This window comes from Bactrocera tryoni, chromosome 2 (assembly GCF_016617805.1).
Source record: "Bactrocera tryoni isolate S06 chromosome 2, CSIRO_BtryS06_freeze2, whole genome shotgun sequence".
In the NCBI taxonomy this organism is placed as follows: domain Eukaryota; kingdom Metazoa; phylum Arthropoda; class Insecta; order Diptera; family Tephritidae; genus Bactrocera; species Bactrocera tryoni.
In genome coordinates, this window is record NC_052500.1 from 5,668,240 (window position 1) to 5,685,023 (window position 16,784).

The following is a 16,784-nucleotide window of genomic DNA, read 5'->3' on the forward strand; positions in this document are numbered from 1 at the left end:
AATTTCCACATTTGGGTCTTCTTATCTAGACGACAACGATAACAATGAAAATTTTAATCATAAATTCGGGAACTCTTTTTTTTATTAAATAAAACTAGTTTTACAAATTCGGCAGAGAAATTCCAAAAGTAAATTTACGAAGGGATCGAACTTATACTTAATATATCTAGTCAATTACAATAATACTATTGGACAGATGTTGGTTGGTCTTGTCTTCTGAATATTATAAAAATAACTCAATTAGTTTAACTTTCTTCTTAGCGTAGACGCGTACCTAGTTCATGTCGAAAGGATTTTTAAACGTAAATCTACAGAATAACTCTTTTTTTACTAAACGAGACTGGAATACAAAATTAATCAAGCATGTATGAAATACTTACGCGACTTATTTTTTAAATTCAGCAGTTTAGCCGTATCTGGTGAGTTTTTATGAATAGCAAATAGTACAACTTTTTCTTTAACCAAGACACGAACCAACTTCTCACTGGCAGAAGAATTGACACTTTAACCTACTCTAAAACTGCTAGATACTTATGTGATAGATGCAAGTAAAAGTATCAAATTGGATCGAAAGTAGAACAGAAGGGTTTTAAAAAATTTTATAGCAATACATAAAGTAAATTATATAATTATATTATAAAGCCTAACCTTTCTTCAAACATAGGTTCATATGTTGGATATCTTAGTCAATTTAAGTAGACAAATTTTCTTTGTGTTCGTTTCCATCGAACTAATTAACCTAAAATGGCAACTGTATGTAAACCTATTCATTTAATATTTATTCACATTGTAAACCAGAACTGCCTTTTAAAGAATTAAAATAGCTTTGCAGCTAGACAGAAGACTTCCAATGAGAATTGTCAAATCATAAAATTCAAAATAAATCAAAAGCTGAATACCGACTTGACAACCACTTGGTTGCCTTTTGCATACTGTTGCCAAGCAATGATAACTACATAAGCAATTAACATACACAAATGTACTACATCGCTATATACACTCCTGTTATTATGTTATGAGAGGAGTTGCAAAGCAAAAAATATACAATATTAGTACTTTGAGGTACATTAACGCGCATATACCATTCCCTCGCATGCTCTGCATATAAATATATGTACGAGTATATTAAGCTGTATTGTCAAACTCACAATAGACTCGTAGTTATAGTAATGCTATAAATATTTATACAAAGAAGCTTAAGAACCCAGTTTTGCTCACACAGCAACACACATATAATTATTTACTCTCGCATTTAAGTTCCTTAAGCTGCTGCTTCTTCTCATATAAGCACGATTATTAGGATTTTCTACAAGGTCGAGCTTAAGACAATCACTTCGAAGCGCTGCTGTTGCGCAACTCTTTTATACATTTAGCAAGCTAATCCTTTATTTGCTTGTATTTATTAATTTCTGAGCTCATTTGCGCTCAACCCCGGCATAATCACGCCAAGCACCAACCCTCTGGCGTGAGCCGCAGCCGCTTACCTTATGAAATAATCCTGTACAAATTCTTGATTCTCATCCATCCACGCCTCCATGCGCGCCTGTTCGGCATCGTAGCCCTTTTGTGTGGTATGTTGCATGGTGTGCGGGTTTTGTTGTTGCTGTTGGTGATGATGGTATTGATTTTGTGTAGTTTGCAGTTGCAGGGGGACACCGGTACGCTGATTTAACGCATTGGCGTTTTCAAAGCTGACGCACCCTGTGCCCCCCTGCTCCGCCGCTGGCATACGACCGGTGTGATGGTAATGATGTGTTTGTGTTTGGTGGCACTGCGCACTCGGCTCCTCAATGCTACGCAGCTGTAGGCCTGCAAGAAAAGAAGGATGGAGTGGATTAATTATTGAGTTCCTTAAAAAAAATTAACTCTGAAAAAAATTCAAAATTTTGTGGAATTAACAAATTTTTGTAGATAAAAATGAAAGATATTTTTAGAAATTTTTTTTTAGAGGCTTTTGTTTTGTGTCTGCGCTAAAAATGTTCAGTATAGGTTATAATCTTTATTTCAAATAGCGCCTGAATGTATGCAACAATTTTTGAAGTGAATCATACGTGAGGTGAGTCGCTGCTTGTATTTGGAGTACATTATATTGAAAGTAGTAGAAGTATGCGAATTAAGTACGAAATCGGGCTTTGGCGCAGATTTTTTAATTTCCACGGATATTGGTTTAATCTAACATCTTTTGCTGAGATTTGTGCCAATACGTTGGTATTTTTTTTTCTAATTCCATATTTTTGCAATTTTTATTGCTTTTAGTGTTATTGATATTTCTAATGGGTGATCTAAGTACAAGTACTATTTTCATGAGCCTGTTTTTGACAGATAATGCGTGTTTCGTTTCCATCATGTCATTTTTTAGCAGGACGCTATAAAGGAAGGGCCAACAGACAGTCCAAACTCCAATTAAACTATTTATGAGAAGTATAACGGTAAATTTACACATATATGATATATATATCTACATTTATTATATACACCTTAAAACTAGACAGGTGTGCCCTGGAAGTTATATTTGTAATAATTCACGTTATTAATGAAGCCTCCCCGCAGAGCCACAAATTCTCGACATAAACCTCCTCAGTAAAAAAAGTTAACACTCGACAAAAAATAGCTCTTTTAACATACACCACATATACCACAAATATGTATACCCCTCTCATTTATACCCTCGCGCCCTACAAGCACTATTCCTTAGTGAGCAAACTGCAATTTGAGTGCATAAAGGATTAAATAAAATTTGTACGAGCAAAGCTTTAGCAAGGGCAAACCACTAGGGTGCGACACAAATTGGGTTTGGCAGCAGCAATAACAGCAAAAACAATAACAAACCAACGGCATATCACACATTCCCAAGCAGCCAGAAAACTCGTTAAAGTCATTTGTGCCACACTAACAAGTTTAAATTATTTTTATACGCCAGCACACATACATACATACAACTGCATATGTGTGAGTGTGTGATGCATATGAATACATAAATGGGAAAATGCAAGCACATTCATATGAGCAAATTTTATTTCTCCGACCATTGCAGCACTCAAATTAACACACAAATGTTGGCTGTAGTATTGGCATATACCATATATGCAGATATGTACATATACACATACATATTTACATATATATTTCGCATACGAATCAAAGTTGTGTGTAAAAAAGTTTCCTGTTTGCGTTTTTGTAGACTTTCCATCACTGCTTCCTGAATTTTTTATTTTATTTTTTTTTATTTTTTTGCCGGCACCCTATCTTCATATAAAACACTTACTCGTGTATGTGTTCGCAAATTTGCAAAAAAAACAAGCAAACTCAAGCACACACTCAGCTCTCGTATGAAATGAAATTTTTATGCATTGGTGTGTGAAAAGTTAACCGTTAGCAAAAAGTTCCTATGCCACTGATTTATTTTTTGTTGCAGCGCATTTAAAAGCGATAAAGCAGTTAGTCGGCGTTGAGCTCTAATGCATTTGCTAACTTGCCAGCAAACATGCATTTTGTTTTTGTTGCAACCTTTATTTGCCAAGTTGATTTTACACTTACATTAACAAGCCACGAATTTTTGTTGCGCAAAAGTGCTTAATTACAAATCTGTGAACTTTCTTTGCGTACTTCGGTTTGGGAATTTTGCTTTAATTTCCGTTTAAAATTTGTTTTGTTGTTTTCTTCGAAAAAATGCTACTTTTTGCTCTCAGTAAAAGTACAGAGAATAATTATAATCTGAGTTACTTAATTAAAGCAACTAACGCCTTTATGATTATATTTTTTCATATCAGAAATTTCCTGTTAATATTTTTTTTTTTTTTTTTTTTGATTTTCAACAAAAAGTCTCAAAGGATTAATTCTTGTAAATTTAATTTAATTTAAAATTTTTTTTTTTTGCATAAACTTCAATAAAAAGTTTCAAAGACTTGCTCTAGTAAAATTTTTTCAAAAAAAAAAATGTTCAAAAATAATAATTTCAAAAAGAGTTTAAAAAAAAAGTTTTTCAAAAAATGTTTTCAAAAAAAAGTTCAAAAAAATTTGTTCATTGTCTCAAAATATTTTTTTACAGACCAACTGGTAGAGACATAGTTTATTCTATCCTAAGAAATTTAATTTTCTACCTTTATTTGCTGACGGTAATCGGTGACTATAGCATACTGTAGCACATATCCGCTTAAGATTTTAACCATAGCTGCACAATAACACTATCTAGTAAACTTTTTACTATTTTTACTATTTTTTTTTATTATTGCTTATATTTTATAAACCATTTACTGATAATTTTTCTTGCGGAAAAATTTTAAATTTAAAGTTTTATTAATTCTTTTAATGTTATTTTTAGTTGTTTTTAATTGTTATACATTTTTTGTTTTAAGATTCTTAACTGTTTTTAATTTTTTTTTTGTTTTAATTTTAACTTAAAAATTGCACATATTTCTAGAACCACCCATTCACTTAGAAGTCTTTTTGGAAAAAATTTGTCAAATATTTGCTTTCTAAGAAAAATTTTGTATCAAAATGTGATGTGATTTCTACAAATAAGTACATATATGGTTCAAAATACTTGAAAGAAAAAATTCTTACACGTTGAAAAAATATTTAAAATCCAAGCCTTTTGTAGAGCCTCAAACTTTTTTCAGAAACTGAAAAATTTTCCCAAGTGCTTTTTTATATCCCAACTATAACCTAAAACCACTCAATAAAACACTTTAAAATCTCGCACTGCATAAAAAAAATTCGCACATACTCAAATATCCCATAAATTTTTGTGGTCACCACTTTCACCGACGCCAAAATGTGCTGGCAGCGCGCATAACTGCATTTTCTCAACGCCATAGCTATGCCGTATGTGTGAATATGTGTGTGTTTAGCTAACGTTCATTCCCGCATGTAACTTTTTTGTATGCAGAATTTTATAGAGACATATTTGTGCTGAAGTATATGTCAGCGCATATCCTGTAACGGTGCACTTTTTTGCTTTTTTCCACCAGCAAACATGCATGCCAGCGGCATTCCGCGCTGTGACATCCTGTTGGCCTTTTTCGCGTTTTTGCGTGTGCCATTTCTACGTTACGAGTATTTGTGTACCGTTGGATTTTTTAAAGTATCACAAAATATTCGCGAACTGGCATTTGAAGCACTTTGCCGTTTTAGTAGTGCACTTTAATGCATACACAGATGCGGCAGCATACACATTTTAGCAGTTGATTTACAATTTTTTTATATGATTTTCATTTCGTTGTACTCAAATTTTATTTTATATAATAAAATATAAATAGAACGGAAATTACAGCAGTTAGTAAAGCAAAGCAAAGTGCACTTAGCAGCGCTGACAAAAATGTTTACAGCCATGAAAAATGAAAGAGACACTAACATTGTGCATTATTGAAATGCGTCGAGGACGCCAGTGGCAATATCAGATTGCAAGCGAATTCAAATGCACCTTGTTAACAAAAAATTTCGTATATACCGTTTTATGCTAGAAAGTAAATATAAATTTTTGAAAATATGTTGCTCATACGCAGTGTAGGACAGCCTGTTTGTTAACAACTCAGATAAACCATACCATCTCTGACTTGATTTATGAACAGTAGCTGTTTGCTGTTATGTTTACTTAATGATTAATTATTCTCCTCTATGAAGAAATCAAAACCTACTTGAGCCCAAATTAGCGAAAATGAGAGAAAGTTTTTATTTTGTTACAAAATTTTCAAGCAACATTATAAACCTCTAGCAAGTTCAAACTGTTTCTGGTTTTGCATATTTTTTCATGAATTTTTCCTTTAAAATTTATTAAAGGCAGGCAAAAATTTTTCTTTATAAGTATTTCCGCGAATTTTGAGAAAAAATGAATAAATAAATCAAAATTTAGCAAATTTTTTTATAATAAATCAGGTACAGATTGTGTCTTTTTAAGCAACTTGCCATAAAACGTGATTTACACAACAAAAATTAAATTTTTTTACTCATTTGAAGGAAGCAATTGTAGCTTCTCCAAATTTGATGAAATCTCTGAAGTAAGAAGAAATTCTTCTCAGATTACAAGAGAGGCAAATAAGAAATAAAACATTGAATTTTTCCGTTATACATTAACCTTTTATACCTTGTACTCGTATAAAGTACTTAAAAAAAATATTTTTACCATAAATGTTACTCATACGCAGTGTATACCTATAGATATTATTAACAAGGCCGTCAGAAAAATATCATAAGTAATATTTTTGTTAAAGCTAAGTTTTCCTATGAAATACATAATTTTTTTACCTATACTCTAAAGTTGCTGCTCGCTTTTTTGAAAAATGTTACTCATACGACGTGTATCACCTACCGTTTACACCATGTTTCTAACTAATTCAGACAAAATTAGCACTTCAAATCGGCTTAGAAGTAATATTTTATTTGCACTAAGCTATTAATTATATGCTCCAAATTTTGAAATGCTTTTGTTGTCTAAAGTTGGCAACACTGGTAAATTAAGTGTTTTTGAAAATTATGCAAAACTATTAAACCACAAATGTAATGAAACTAATTTTATTTTTAACTGAACTCTAATTAAATTAAAATATTTATCTATTTGTAAAGCCAGAAATGTATGAGCTAGTGTACGCGATTCGCTATAGAACAATGAATTAAAAACACTTGACCTTATACTAATTTAAACACACTAATAATCAGAAAAACAATATCCAAAGGTATCTATTGTAAATACACTCCATTGATGCAGTTCTAAAAGCTTCAAAGGGTATAAAAATATCTTTATCTTCATTTTGATCGACCAATTTGCAGGGCTGCTATATGCTATAGTATTTCCGATCTGAACGATGTATTTAGTAATTCTAGCGCCGACTGTGATCTGAATCAAATAAAAGTGTTTTCAGAACAAGGACTGCATTTTGGACGATTTCTATAGCATTTCGACTCAGGTCAACTAGCGGATCAATTATATACTTACAAACTTCGTTGCAAATCTAATATAGGTTATAAAAATATTTTCATAAAATGCAAGAAAATCTCGAAATTCTGGACTTTTTTTCATTTTGCTAAAATATGAATTACAATAAATTCCAACCTTTACCTCCGAAATACTACCAAAATACTTCAAACCCTTAAAACCGCAAACATTCCAAAACCTACTTCCTCACATTTATCCTAACTTAATGCACGACTCCCATTTTTATTGCATTTCATTAACTGTTTTTCCACGAAAGTTAAACACAGCAACCCCCGAGGTTCAGGGTATTTCTGCTCACCTGATACCGGCGAACTGTTCGCCGTATTTGTTGGTGTTGTAGCGGCCGTTGCAGCTGTTGTGGCGCTATTTGCTGTTGTCGTTGTTGTTGTTGCTGTTCCCGTTGTATTCTTATTTGTCTTATTCTTTTTGTAGCGACATCCACGAAATCGGCACATACTTGCAGCCTGGCCCATGGGGCCCGCCAGCAATGCGAATGTTAGTCCCTCCGTCTTAAAGAGTTTAATTTTGATTTATTTTCCGGCACTGCGTTGTTAACCAGCCACGTTGACTCTAACAGCTGCAACAGCAACAACGATAGCGTATCGGCCAGCGCTATATAAGCCAATGTGCCGTGCTGCGTTTGTAATGGAACTTGCTTTGTGCGCAGCAAGGAATGCTCACCTTCGTTGTTGCGTTGATATTGCTGTTGTTTTTGTGGTTGATCGTTGGGTGCTAATGCTGCAGTTGTCCAAACGAAATTTCGAGTTTGTTTTAACAAGTGCTTTTGCTGTTGTTGCCGCTGTTGCTTCAACACTTTAATTAACCGCTGCTGTGGCTGTTTTGCTTGTTGTTTTTGTTGCCGCAACGTTTTTGTTTTGACTTTTACTTTAGTTTGTAATATTAAAAACTGCAATTGACTCGCTGTTGTATGCACTTTCATAATAACTTTCGTTGAATTTTGCTGCTTCTTTGGTCGACTGTGTGCTTTTAATTAATTCAATGTTGGTTTTCCGTTGAGCGTTGTTTGTTTATTTATTTACTGAGTTGTTTTGTTTTGACAGTATTATTTTAGAGCTGAATTTTAACTAAGTTATTGTGTTCAATTCAAAATTCACTCTCTTTTGCAAAGTTCTGTGTATTCTTCTTATTATATATTCTTTGAATCGCACTGAAAATTTGTTAGTTTTAGTACAAAAGTATATACAAGTTGCAAACAGTAACAGAAAATTCCAAAAACTAAAAAAAATACTGAAAATTAATTTTTGCACTTCTTCGCTTTCCATGCAAGGAGTAAAATATCGTATTTTCAAATTAATATAATTTTCTTTTGAATTCACCGATTTCATTGTTTTTAAGTTTTTCTGTCTTTTACGTATGTATATAGCGGCATATGTATTGTTTTTATTGAAGTATTTTGCACTAAATCACTTCTGTTGTATCACATCCGTTTTGCATATATATTTTTTTATTTTGAACCAATTTTTATTTTATTTTATTTTATTTTATTTTATTTTATTTTATTTTATTTTATTTTATTTTATTTTATTCTATTTTATTTTTATTTTATTTTATTTTATTTTATTTTATTTTATTTTATTTTATTTTATTTTATTTTATTTTATTTTATTTTATTTGATTTAATTTAATTTCTTTTAATTTTTATTTCCTAATCTGCGTAAATCGTTGAACTATTTAACGCACACGCGACTTCCTATTTACCGCTATCGCCTTATTTCAGCCACAATGTTCAACTCACGTGTTGATTTTCCGCAAAATATTTTATTCGCGACGGAAATGTGATAAATTTATGAAAGTTTTGAACGCTTCGAAAAACAATTGTACAAACATATATTCCGTTATATAATGTGTCTGACGCCGCACGTTTATGCGCTCTAATTTTCACACTTGTCAACACGTGCTGCAACTTTATTTGTTTTAATTTTATTTTCCCTTTTTATGTTTTGGCGTGTATGGTTTATGCAAACAGCGTGTTGTATTACACAAAATGACAAAAACAAAAAAATTAAACTACGAAAGTGAACCTGAGCAAACACGTGCGGCGGACGCTTAGTATCTCTTGCAGCTAGGGCGAGTATGTCTAGTTTTGAAATTTATAATTTTTTTAATTTATTTTTAATTATGGACTGATTTGTAAGGGTACTAAGCATATTTTAGAACTAAAATGTTTAATAAGAATTTCTTAGCACCAACATTTTTAGACTTAAAGATATTTTTAACCAAGCCATGTCGAAGTTCACTTAACTTAACTTAACTTAACTTAACTTAACTTAACTTAACTTAACTTAACTTAACTTAACTTAATTTAACTTAACTTAACTTAACTTACTTAACTTAACTTTAAGAAAGGAAAGAAATTATAAACTTTATATTTAATATTTTTGAATAAATAAACTTTAAGGCGAGAATATCAGATATATCTTTAACATAGTATTAATTTTTTTAAATGCAATATTTAAGACATAAACACAGAAAGAAGCCGAAATTTATTATCATTAGTTGATTTCGAGCTTTAGACTAGCCTAAGCAATTTTCTGTATTTAAAGGAACTCTGTAATATAGTAGATAACGATTCTCTATCAAAAAGGTCAGCTTTCGTAAAACATGTATAATGCGCCTAAGTTTAGGCAAGGAAAGTAGTTTATCTCATTTTATCGCACCCGCTGATCAGTTTTTGAGTAGTCGATCTGAAATTTTGTAAATACCTTTACTTCCAAAGAAGCTGCTTATTAGCCAATATCGAAAAATAGACAAATTATTGTAAAAGTAAGGTTACAATATCCTAAGAAATTTTTCAGATCGGATTACTACAGCATAAAGCTGTTATGCAAACTGATCGCTCAAAAGCAAGTTAAAGAGATTTCTCTAACGTTTTATGTTATAAAAAATGCGTCTGGGAGGGGTGCTTCGGTGCAGCGAAGTAACATTTTTTCTTGTTTTCATAAATTTTAAATGACAACAAACAATGTATATTCAAATGTACATATCTGCAGTTACAATGTAAGAGCATCCCTCAAGCACCACCAGCCCACTGCAGCCTGCGCACTTTCAAAAAAAAAAAGGTGGAAGTCAATGCAAATGCACAGAGGAGAATCCAATAAAAATATAATAAAATCTAGCGGAAGAAAGCACAGCGTACTGAAAATAACGGTCGCGCCACCGCAGGGCTGTTGCATAGCTTTTGCCACCTACGTCGAATTTGAATTTAAAGCTTTGCCTCGCATATAATTTATTCATACAATTTCTGTCATTTTTATGAGAATATTATGCGCTGCGTAAATGAGCATTTCTTATTTACATACTCACACTTCCACACGCACGCACACACACACACACTTGTATTGAAAGCAACAGCGCGAGCAGCCGGCGAGTCAATTAACAATGATAATATTTACGCAGAAATTTAGTGCAAAGTAGCGAAGCGCAAAAGCGTGATGGCGTTGGCACACAATGCACTCACACATTGATGTTTAGGTGGTTACGTGTGTGTGTGTGTATTGCATTACAATAATACGTTTAATCCGCACTGGCTTATAAATTTTAAAACAAACAAGAAATTGGCAAAATAAATATGGCAATTTCTTAAATAAATAGAATAGCTAAAAGATAAACAAACGGCAAACCGAAGGCAAGCGTAGAACACGCAGAAAATGGCGAGATGAATGAGTGTAAGAAGTGTGAAGCACAGAGCGACAATATACGTGGCGGTTAGGCCTCAAGCTTGCTAAGAAATATAACGGTGTATGATTAGAATTTTCTATACATAATAGAATTAGTCGAAAAAAATAGATTTGCACACATTTTGTAAAGAAAGAGAACTCTGTTACCAAGCAAAATGAGTATTTTTCAATACAAAGAAGACCATCGAATTAAAATTGTAAAATATTTTTGTTAAAAAGTTGAACTAGAAAGATATTTATATATTGAAACCAATATATTTCAGACTGGCATCTGGCCATTGAGATCTTCTAGAATTAAAAAACAAATACTTGAAAAAGTATTATTGGCTGACTAGCATATAGTTTATACTAGTTGTAAAGTAGTCTATAACTGGTTCATTTGACTGCAAGGTGCTTATCTATGTGTTTTCGTATATACATACATACATAAAAATAAGTCGAGTGGCTGTACAGGTTGACTGACTGACTGTGAACAGGCCACGCGCTTCATTCAGTTGACAGTGAAGAGCAGTCAATCAAAAAAGCCGGCAGTTGCCGTATTATACAATTCTTCTTTCATTTGGTCTTATAACTACGCTTTTAATGGAATGACGAGCACACGCAGAAGATTAAGCTGAGAGGAATTGTAAATGGAATTTCTTCACAAATATATAGGTACACGAATGAAAGACAAAAGAAGAACCGAAAAAACATTTGCGAAATTTTGCTTCAAAGATACGAAAGAAAATCAGTTTTGCATCGAATTGTCACTGCGGTGAAAAATGGATTTATTTTAAGTATCTTAAATGGAGAAAAATCATGGGTCAATTTGGAACAACCACCAGCAGGGACTGCCAAAACAGATGGATTTGGTAAGAAGACAATGCTCTGTGTTTGGTAGGATCAGAAAGGTGTATATCATGAGCTTCTAAAACCTGGTGAAAATATTAACAGACGACACATGATCAATTTGAACTATGCATAGATCGAAAAACGACCAGAATGGGCCAAAAGGCAGTCAAAGTAATTTCGTTACACGACAATGCACCTGCAGACAAAGCAAAAGTGGTTCAGGCTGCAATCAAAGTACTTGGCTGGGAGTAAAATGGAAAAGACGAACATTTCTGATTTTTTCAAAACTTTTGGTATATAGACTTTAGACCAGTTTTACCATTGCGGAGGTACTAACATTTCTTTTATATAAAGCACTTCAAATATGGACGCAATAGAAATTCAAAAAGTTTCGAAAAAATTATACTCGAAAACAGTAATATTCTCATTTTCCCACCAAAAGAGGACGCCAAACACAGTTTTTTCGATTCGCTACTCTCTAACGATCGAGAAGATTATGATGATTATGATTAATAAAGTATAGCTTTTGTTAGAAATATTTTCTGTCTGGTAACAGTTAAATATCCATTTAATATGCAACCAAATTCACACACTAATTACCGGAGTATCACAGGCACCTCAAGTAAACAACCAAGAATTGCCATTTCACCGGAAATACGTTAATTTCCTTTTCAGCTTATGAGCACATGTCATAAATATGAACTCCAGACATTGACATTTGGCTCGTTTGCTGTCCTCACTGAGACAGCAAATATGAAATCCACATAACTGGATATATTTGGTTTTACATAACTTACTTAACATACATACATACAATATACCAGCTTTAACATCTACCCATGTATGCGCCGCATGCCGAGTGCCTGAGACTGTGACTAAAAGCAGACGTCGTAACAAGAGAGATGGGCGTGATGTAAGCACACACACATGTATATAAGTATACCGACTTATTGCTATGCCACTAACCGGAAAATGCATTTCCAGCTAAAATGTGCCTCACTGTCAGCAAATATGCATATGATTTACGTCAATTGAATTTTCAGTCAAGGTATTGGTGAAAAGTATGGATTTGTGACAAGAGCCGGAAAGTCGGTAAGAATTTACAAATAAAAACCGTAAAAGCCAGTAGTGCTTTTGCATGAGTTCCCTAACGATAAGTGAATCACGGCGAAAGATAACAAAAGAACCATGAATTTCCTGTTAAAGCATGCAGGCATGTAAGGACATAAAAGTTTAAAAGCTTGGTGGTTATATATATACAACAAATAGCATTTCAGTATTTTATGGATAATTTCGCTTCATTTTTTATTATTTAATATATAAAATCAGCGAAAAAGTTTCGAAAGAAATCATGAAAGCCGTTGGAAAACTTTTTGAAATGTTGTATGAAGGCTTTAAGTAAAATGTTTTCAGAAATTATTGTCTATTCTTAATACTTCATACTACATAATTTAAATATATAATTTGCTATAAAAAATTTGAGCGAAAGCTTTTTGAATTTTTGTATGAAAGCTCTTTGGAAGCTTTGTTCAAAAACATTTTGTTGTGTATTAGGTAGTGTAACTAATTCATTTTGCAGAAGTTATGATAATTTAATATTTACACTTTTTAGAAAACTGAAAGCTCTAAGAGAAAATATCTTCAAAAAATATTTTTTTGATATTGCGCTCCATTTTTTAACACTTCATTTCAAATTTTTCAATAACTGTTAAAAAGCATTTTGAATTTTTTTATGAAAGCTCCAAGTAAACTGTTTTCAGATTTTATTGTGTATTATTACTACTTCCGACCACATAATTTCAATACATAATTGGCTATAAAAAATTAAAAAAAAAGCTTCAAAAGCTTTTAAATTTCTGTATGAAAGCTCTTTGGGAACTATCTTAAAACTTTCGTATGAAAGCTATAAGAAAAATATCCTCAAACATATTTTTTTGTCATTGCGCTCTACTTTTTTTAATTTTATATCAAGTTTTTCGATAACTGTTAGAAAGCTTTTCGCGATTTTCTATAAAAGCTCTAAGAAATAATTTTCATATTTTATTGCATATTTTCAATACTTCGTATCATATATAATAAACAATTTGAAAGAAACTGAAAGCTCTTTAAATTATTTTTAAATTGTTATATGAAAGCTTTAAGTAAAATACCTTCAAACAGATTTGTTTGTGATTGCAGACATAAATATTTTAATATTTTATAGCACTTTTTTTTTTGGTAGATATAAGTTCAGCAAAACTATTTTACACAAAGTTATGAAAGCTTTTAGAATTTCAATACGAAAGTTCGGAGTAAAATATTCTTACAGAGATTTCATTGTATATATTTAATATTCATATCTTATGTTTTTGATATGTGGAATCAGCAAATGCATTTCGCACGAAATAATGAAAAGTCTTTAAAAGCTTTTTGAATTTCTGTGTGAAAGCTCTAAGTAAAGATTTCGTTCTATATTTTGAGTATTTAATGCCGCATGAATTACAACTATAAACTCAGAAACAAGTGTATAGATCAATAACCTGCTAAAGTGTGTCGCCAGACTCGTGACTTTAGCTTAATTATCGATTCAGAAAAGAAACTACAAGTAATAAGAGTACAATTAGACAAGCAAAGACTCCGAGAGAAAATTTTTAGGAACAACAATTAACAAACAAAACTGCATTAAAGAGTTCATGTGCCTACTGGTGCCAAAGTCTGGCCGCTCATGCAACATACACCACACACACGACACTCTTCAAGGCACCGTTTTTGCATTTAGCCGCCGGCAAACTGCTTTCAAATTAATTTACACCAACGCAGACACATTAAAAAGCGCTTGATTAGCATGAAAATGTGCTGAAGAAATTAAATTAAAATGAAAAGCGAATAAAGACAAAGCAAACCAAAAATCCCACACACAGACACATAGACAAACGCTTACAGAAAACTTTAGCTGCACTTTTGCTGAGTGCTCATGGCCCCGCAGGACCAGCCGGCGGCGAGCCAGCGACATTCAAGTTAGTTCAAGCATAAGTAAATAATGCGCGACGGCAACTTTTCCACGACGCGACAAAGCAACATGCCAACATGCCAGCTGTTATCCCGCCGGTGCAATAAGTAGCCATGAAGTGTCTGCACTGAAAGGCATCCGAGCGCACGCTGGCGCTGAATCGCGCGCAGAACACAAAGAGGCGCACGAAGTGGCGTGCAAAGTGTATTCAAATGGACGTTAAGCATCTTTCAGGTGAAAGGAAAGTTTCTTTCTGCAGCATACTTGTTGCTATTGTTTTCGCTTTTTTCACCCATTCAATTGTGGAAAATTTCGCTCGCTTCATGCGGCACTTGCACGCGTTGCCAGACTGAAGAATTGATTAAGTGCTGCAACGCCAGCACCGCTGTGCCGTCTATGCATGTGGCTTGCTTGCGAAATGAGAAAAGTTTGCAGCTTTTTTTAAGTGCGAGAGGAAGGAAGTGCAGTTGAGGAGCAGGATTTAGTTATTTTTCTTGAGATTTAAAAGCCAATGACCTCGTGTTCCTTAAATAGAGTATTGAAATAGTATATATGCAATTTATTTCATAAAATTTTCCATTTTTTAAAGCTAATTTGAGTTTTATAATTTTTCTTTAAACTTTTTATTTATTTTTTTCCAACATATTTCTTAAATTAAACATAATTTTTGATTAAAATTAAAAAAAAATGTTAATAAAATTCAATTAGGTGCTTAGTATATTGCAAAAATTCTGCAACGTATTAAAAATAAATTTTTGCAAAGGGTTACCAACTATTTATATAATATTGTAATAATTTCATAATTCTTTTTAAAAACGCACCTATTGTAATATTATAATATTGCCAAAAATTTGTTAATATAATTGATAAATTCTTTTGTGTAAGGTTGCCACCATTTTATTTTAAATACATTTTAGAATTTCTTATATTTATATTTAAACTAATTTTTTCTTTTTGTACTAGTGTACTAAGGATTATTATATATGTACTTCAAAGGAGTTTTTTTTAATAAAAATTAAGATGATAAGAAGGAATCTTGGTAAAGTGAGGAACTATATTTTTAATAATACCGTTAAATATTCAAAGACGTAAAAACCTGAAAATTACGAGCTTCAATAATAAATATATTATCTACCTAATATACGCTGGAAACTTGGAAATTTTTTTATAGAAAATAATAAATAAATTCAGCGAAAAAAGCAAAGTTCCGACGCTTTGCACAATTAGCACATAAAGCACTTTTTCACTGGAATTCGCAATGATTTGTGCACAAAGTGGGTGTGATTTCCAAAGGAAATGTTATGCGTGAGTGAATTACAATCGCATTGTCACGAAAAGTCTAAAAGTCTACGCAAACAGCTAGCCACCCACGAATTATTTATTAGCACGCACCAACGCAGAGCAGAAAATACAACCCTGAAAGCACTCCTCGCCTGAATTGGTGTGTGTGGGAGCATTCAAGCGCGGAATTTTTATGTACGTAAGTAGACATCGAAGGGAATGCAACATTTTTCTGTAGGAATTTCAGCGTGAATTCCCATAAAAACGTATATACAATCTTTCTCGTTGCTTTTCATACAAAAACGATGATTTGTGAAACTAGTCTTTACAATAGTTACCTTTATTATTATGTATCTAGATGTGCATGTTCTTCTTCTTCTGTGATCTGTGAACCTGCGAATATTTCACCTAGAAATAAGTTTCTCTACTTGAATTGATTAAATCGCAGACGTAGCTCAGCGCTATTGCACTTCAACCTCACACGTGATGCATCGCTTTCACTACTTTTCAATAACGGTATATAATACATCATACATATCTGCATGCGCGCGCATCAATTATGGCATGTTGCCAGTGACTGACGCTTATCTCGGTTTATTTCAAATTTATGCTAATGCTGTGTGATTATGAATAACTAAAATTTCAATTTTCTCCTAATTGCCTACCACATTTGTCTTTAATGGCATTCCATCTGCAATTAAGTGAATTCATTTGCAACACAGTGAGCTATTAATGCAATTGTGTATGCAAATGCAATGTTTGCTCTCCAGGTAAATTCGTGTGATGAAATGCTATTGTAAATACCAAATTTAATGAGAATTCGTTAAAAAATTTGAAATTAGACAATCGACATTAAAAAATTTTTGGCATGCAGTCCATGGTGCTGAGTTTTTATAATAATAAATTACTAATGATTAATTTTTTTGGATCTGTGTGAAGCTAGTAGTCATTAATTGTTTTCTGTTAACTTTATTTTTCTTTAAAAAAAGTATATATATAATTTTTTAATAAATAAAATTAATACGAAGTTAATATTTTCTTTTCATTTGGAAAA

General features: G+C 32.3%; 1 protein-coding gene across 2 annotated transcripts in view; it reads right to left on the minus strand.

Moving 5' to 3' along the window:
* Positions 1-16,784, minus strand: part of LOC120767359 (dual 3',5'-cyclic-AMP and -GMP phosphodiesterase 11) — an 87,797-nt gene that overhangs the window by 25,367 nt on the left and 45,646 nt on the right. For both annotated transcript variants that reach the window (XM_040093327.1, XM_040093328.1), the window contains exons 2-3: positions 7,230-8,099; positions 1,485-1,809 (exon numbers count right to left, since the gene is read on the minus strand). In XM_040093327.1, coding sequence (XP_039949261.1) covers positions 1,485-1,809; positions 7,230-7,404 — 500 coding nt within the window. In that variant the 5' untranslated portion in view covers positions 7,405-8,099. The remainder of the gene's footprint in view (positions 1-1,484; positions 1,810-7,229; positions 8,100-16,784) is intronic.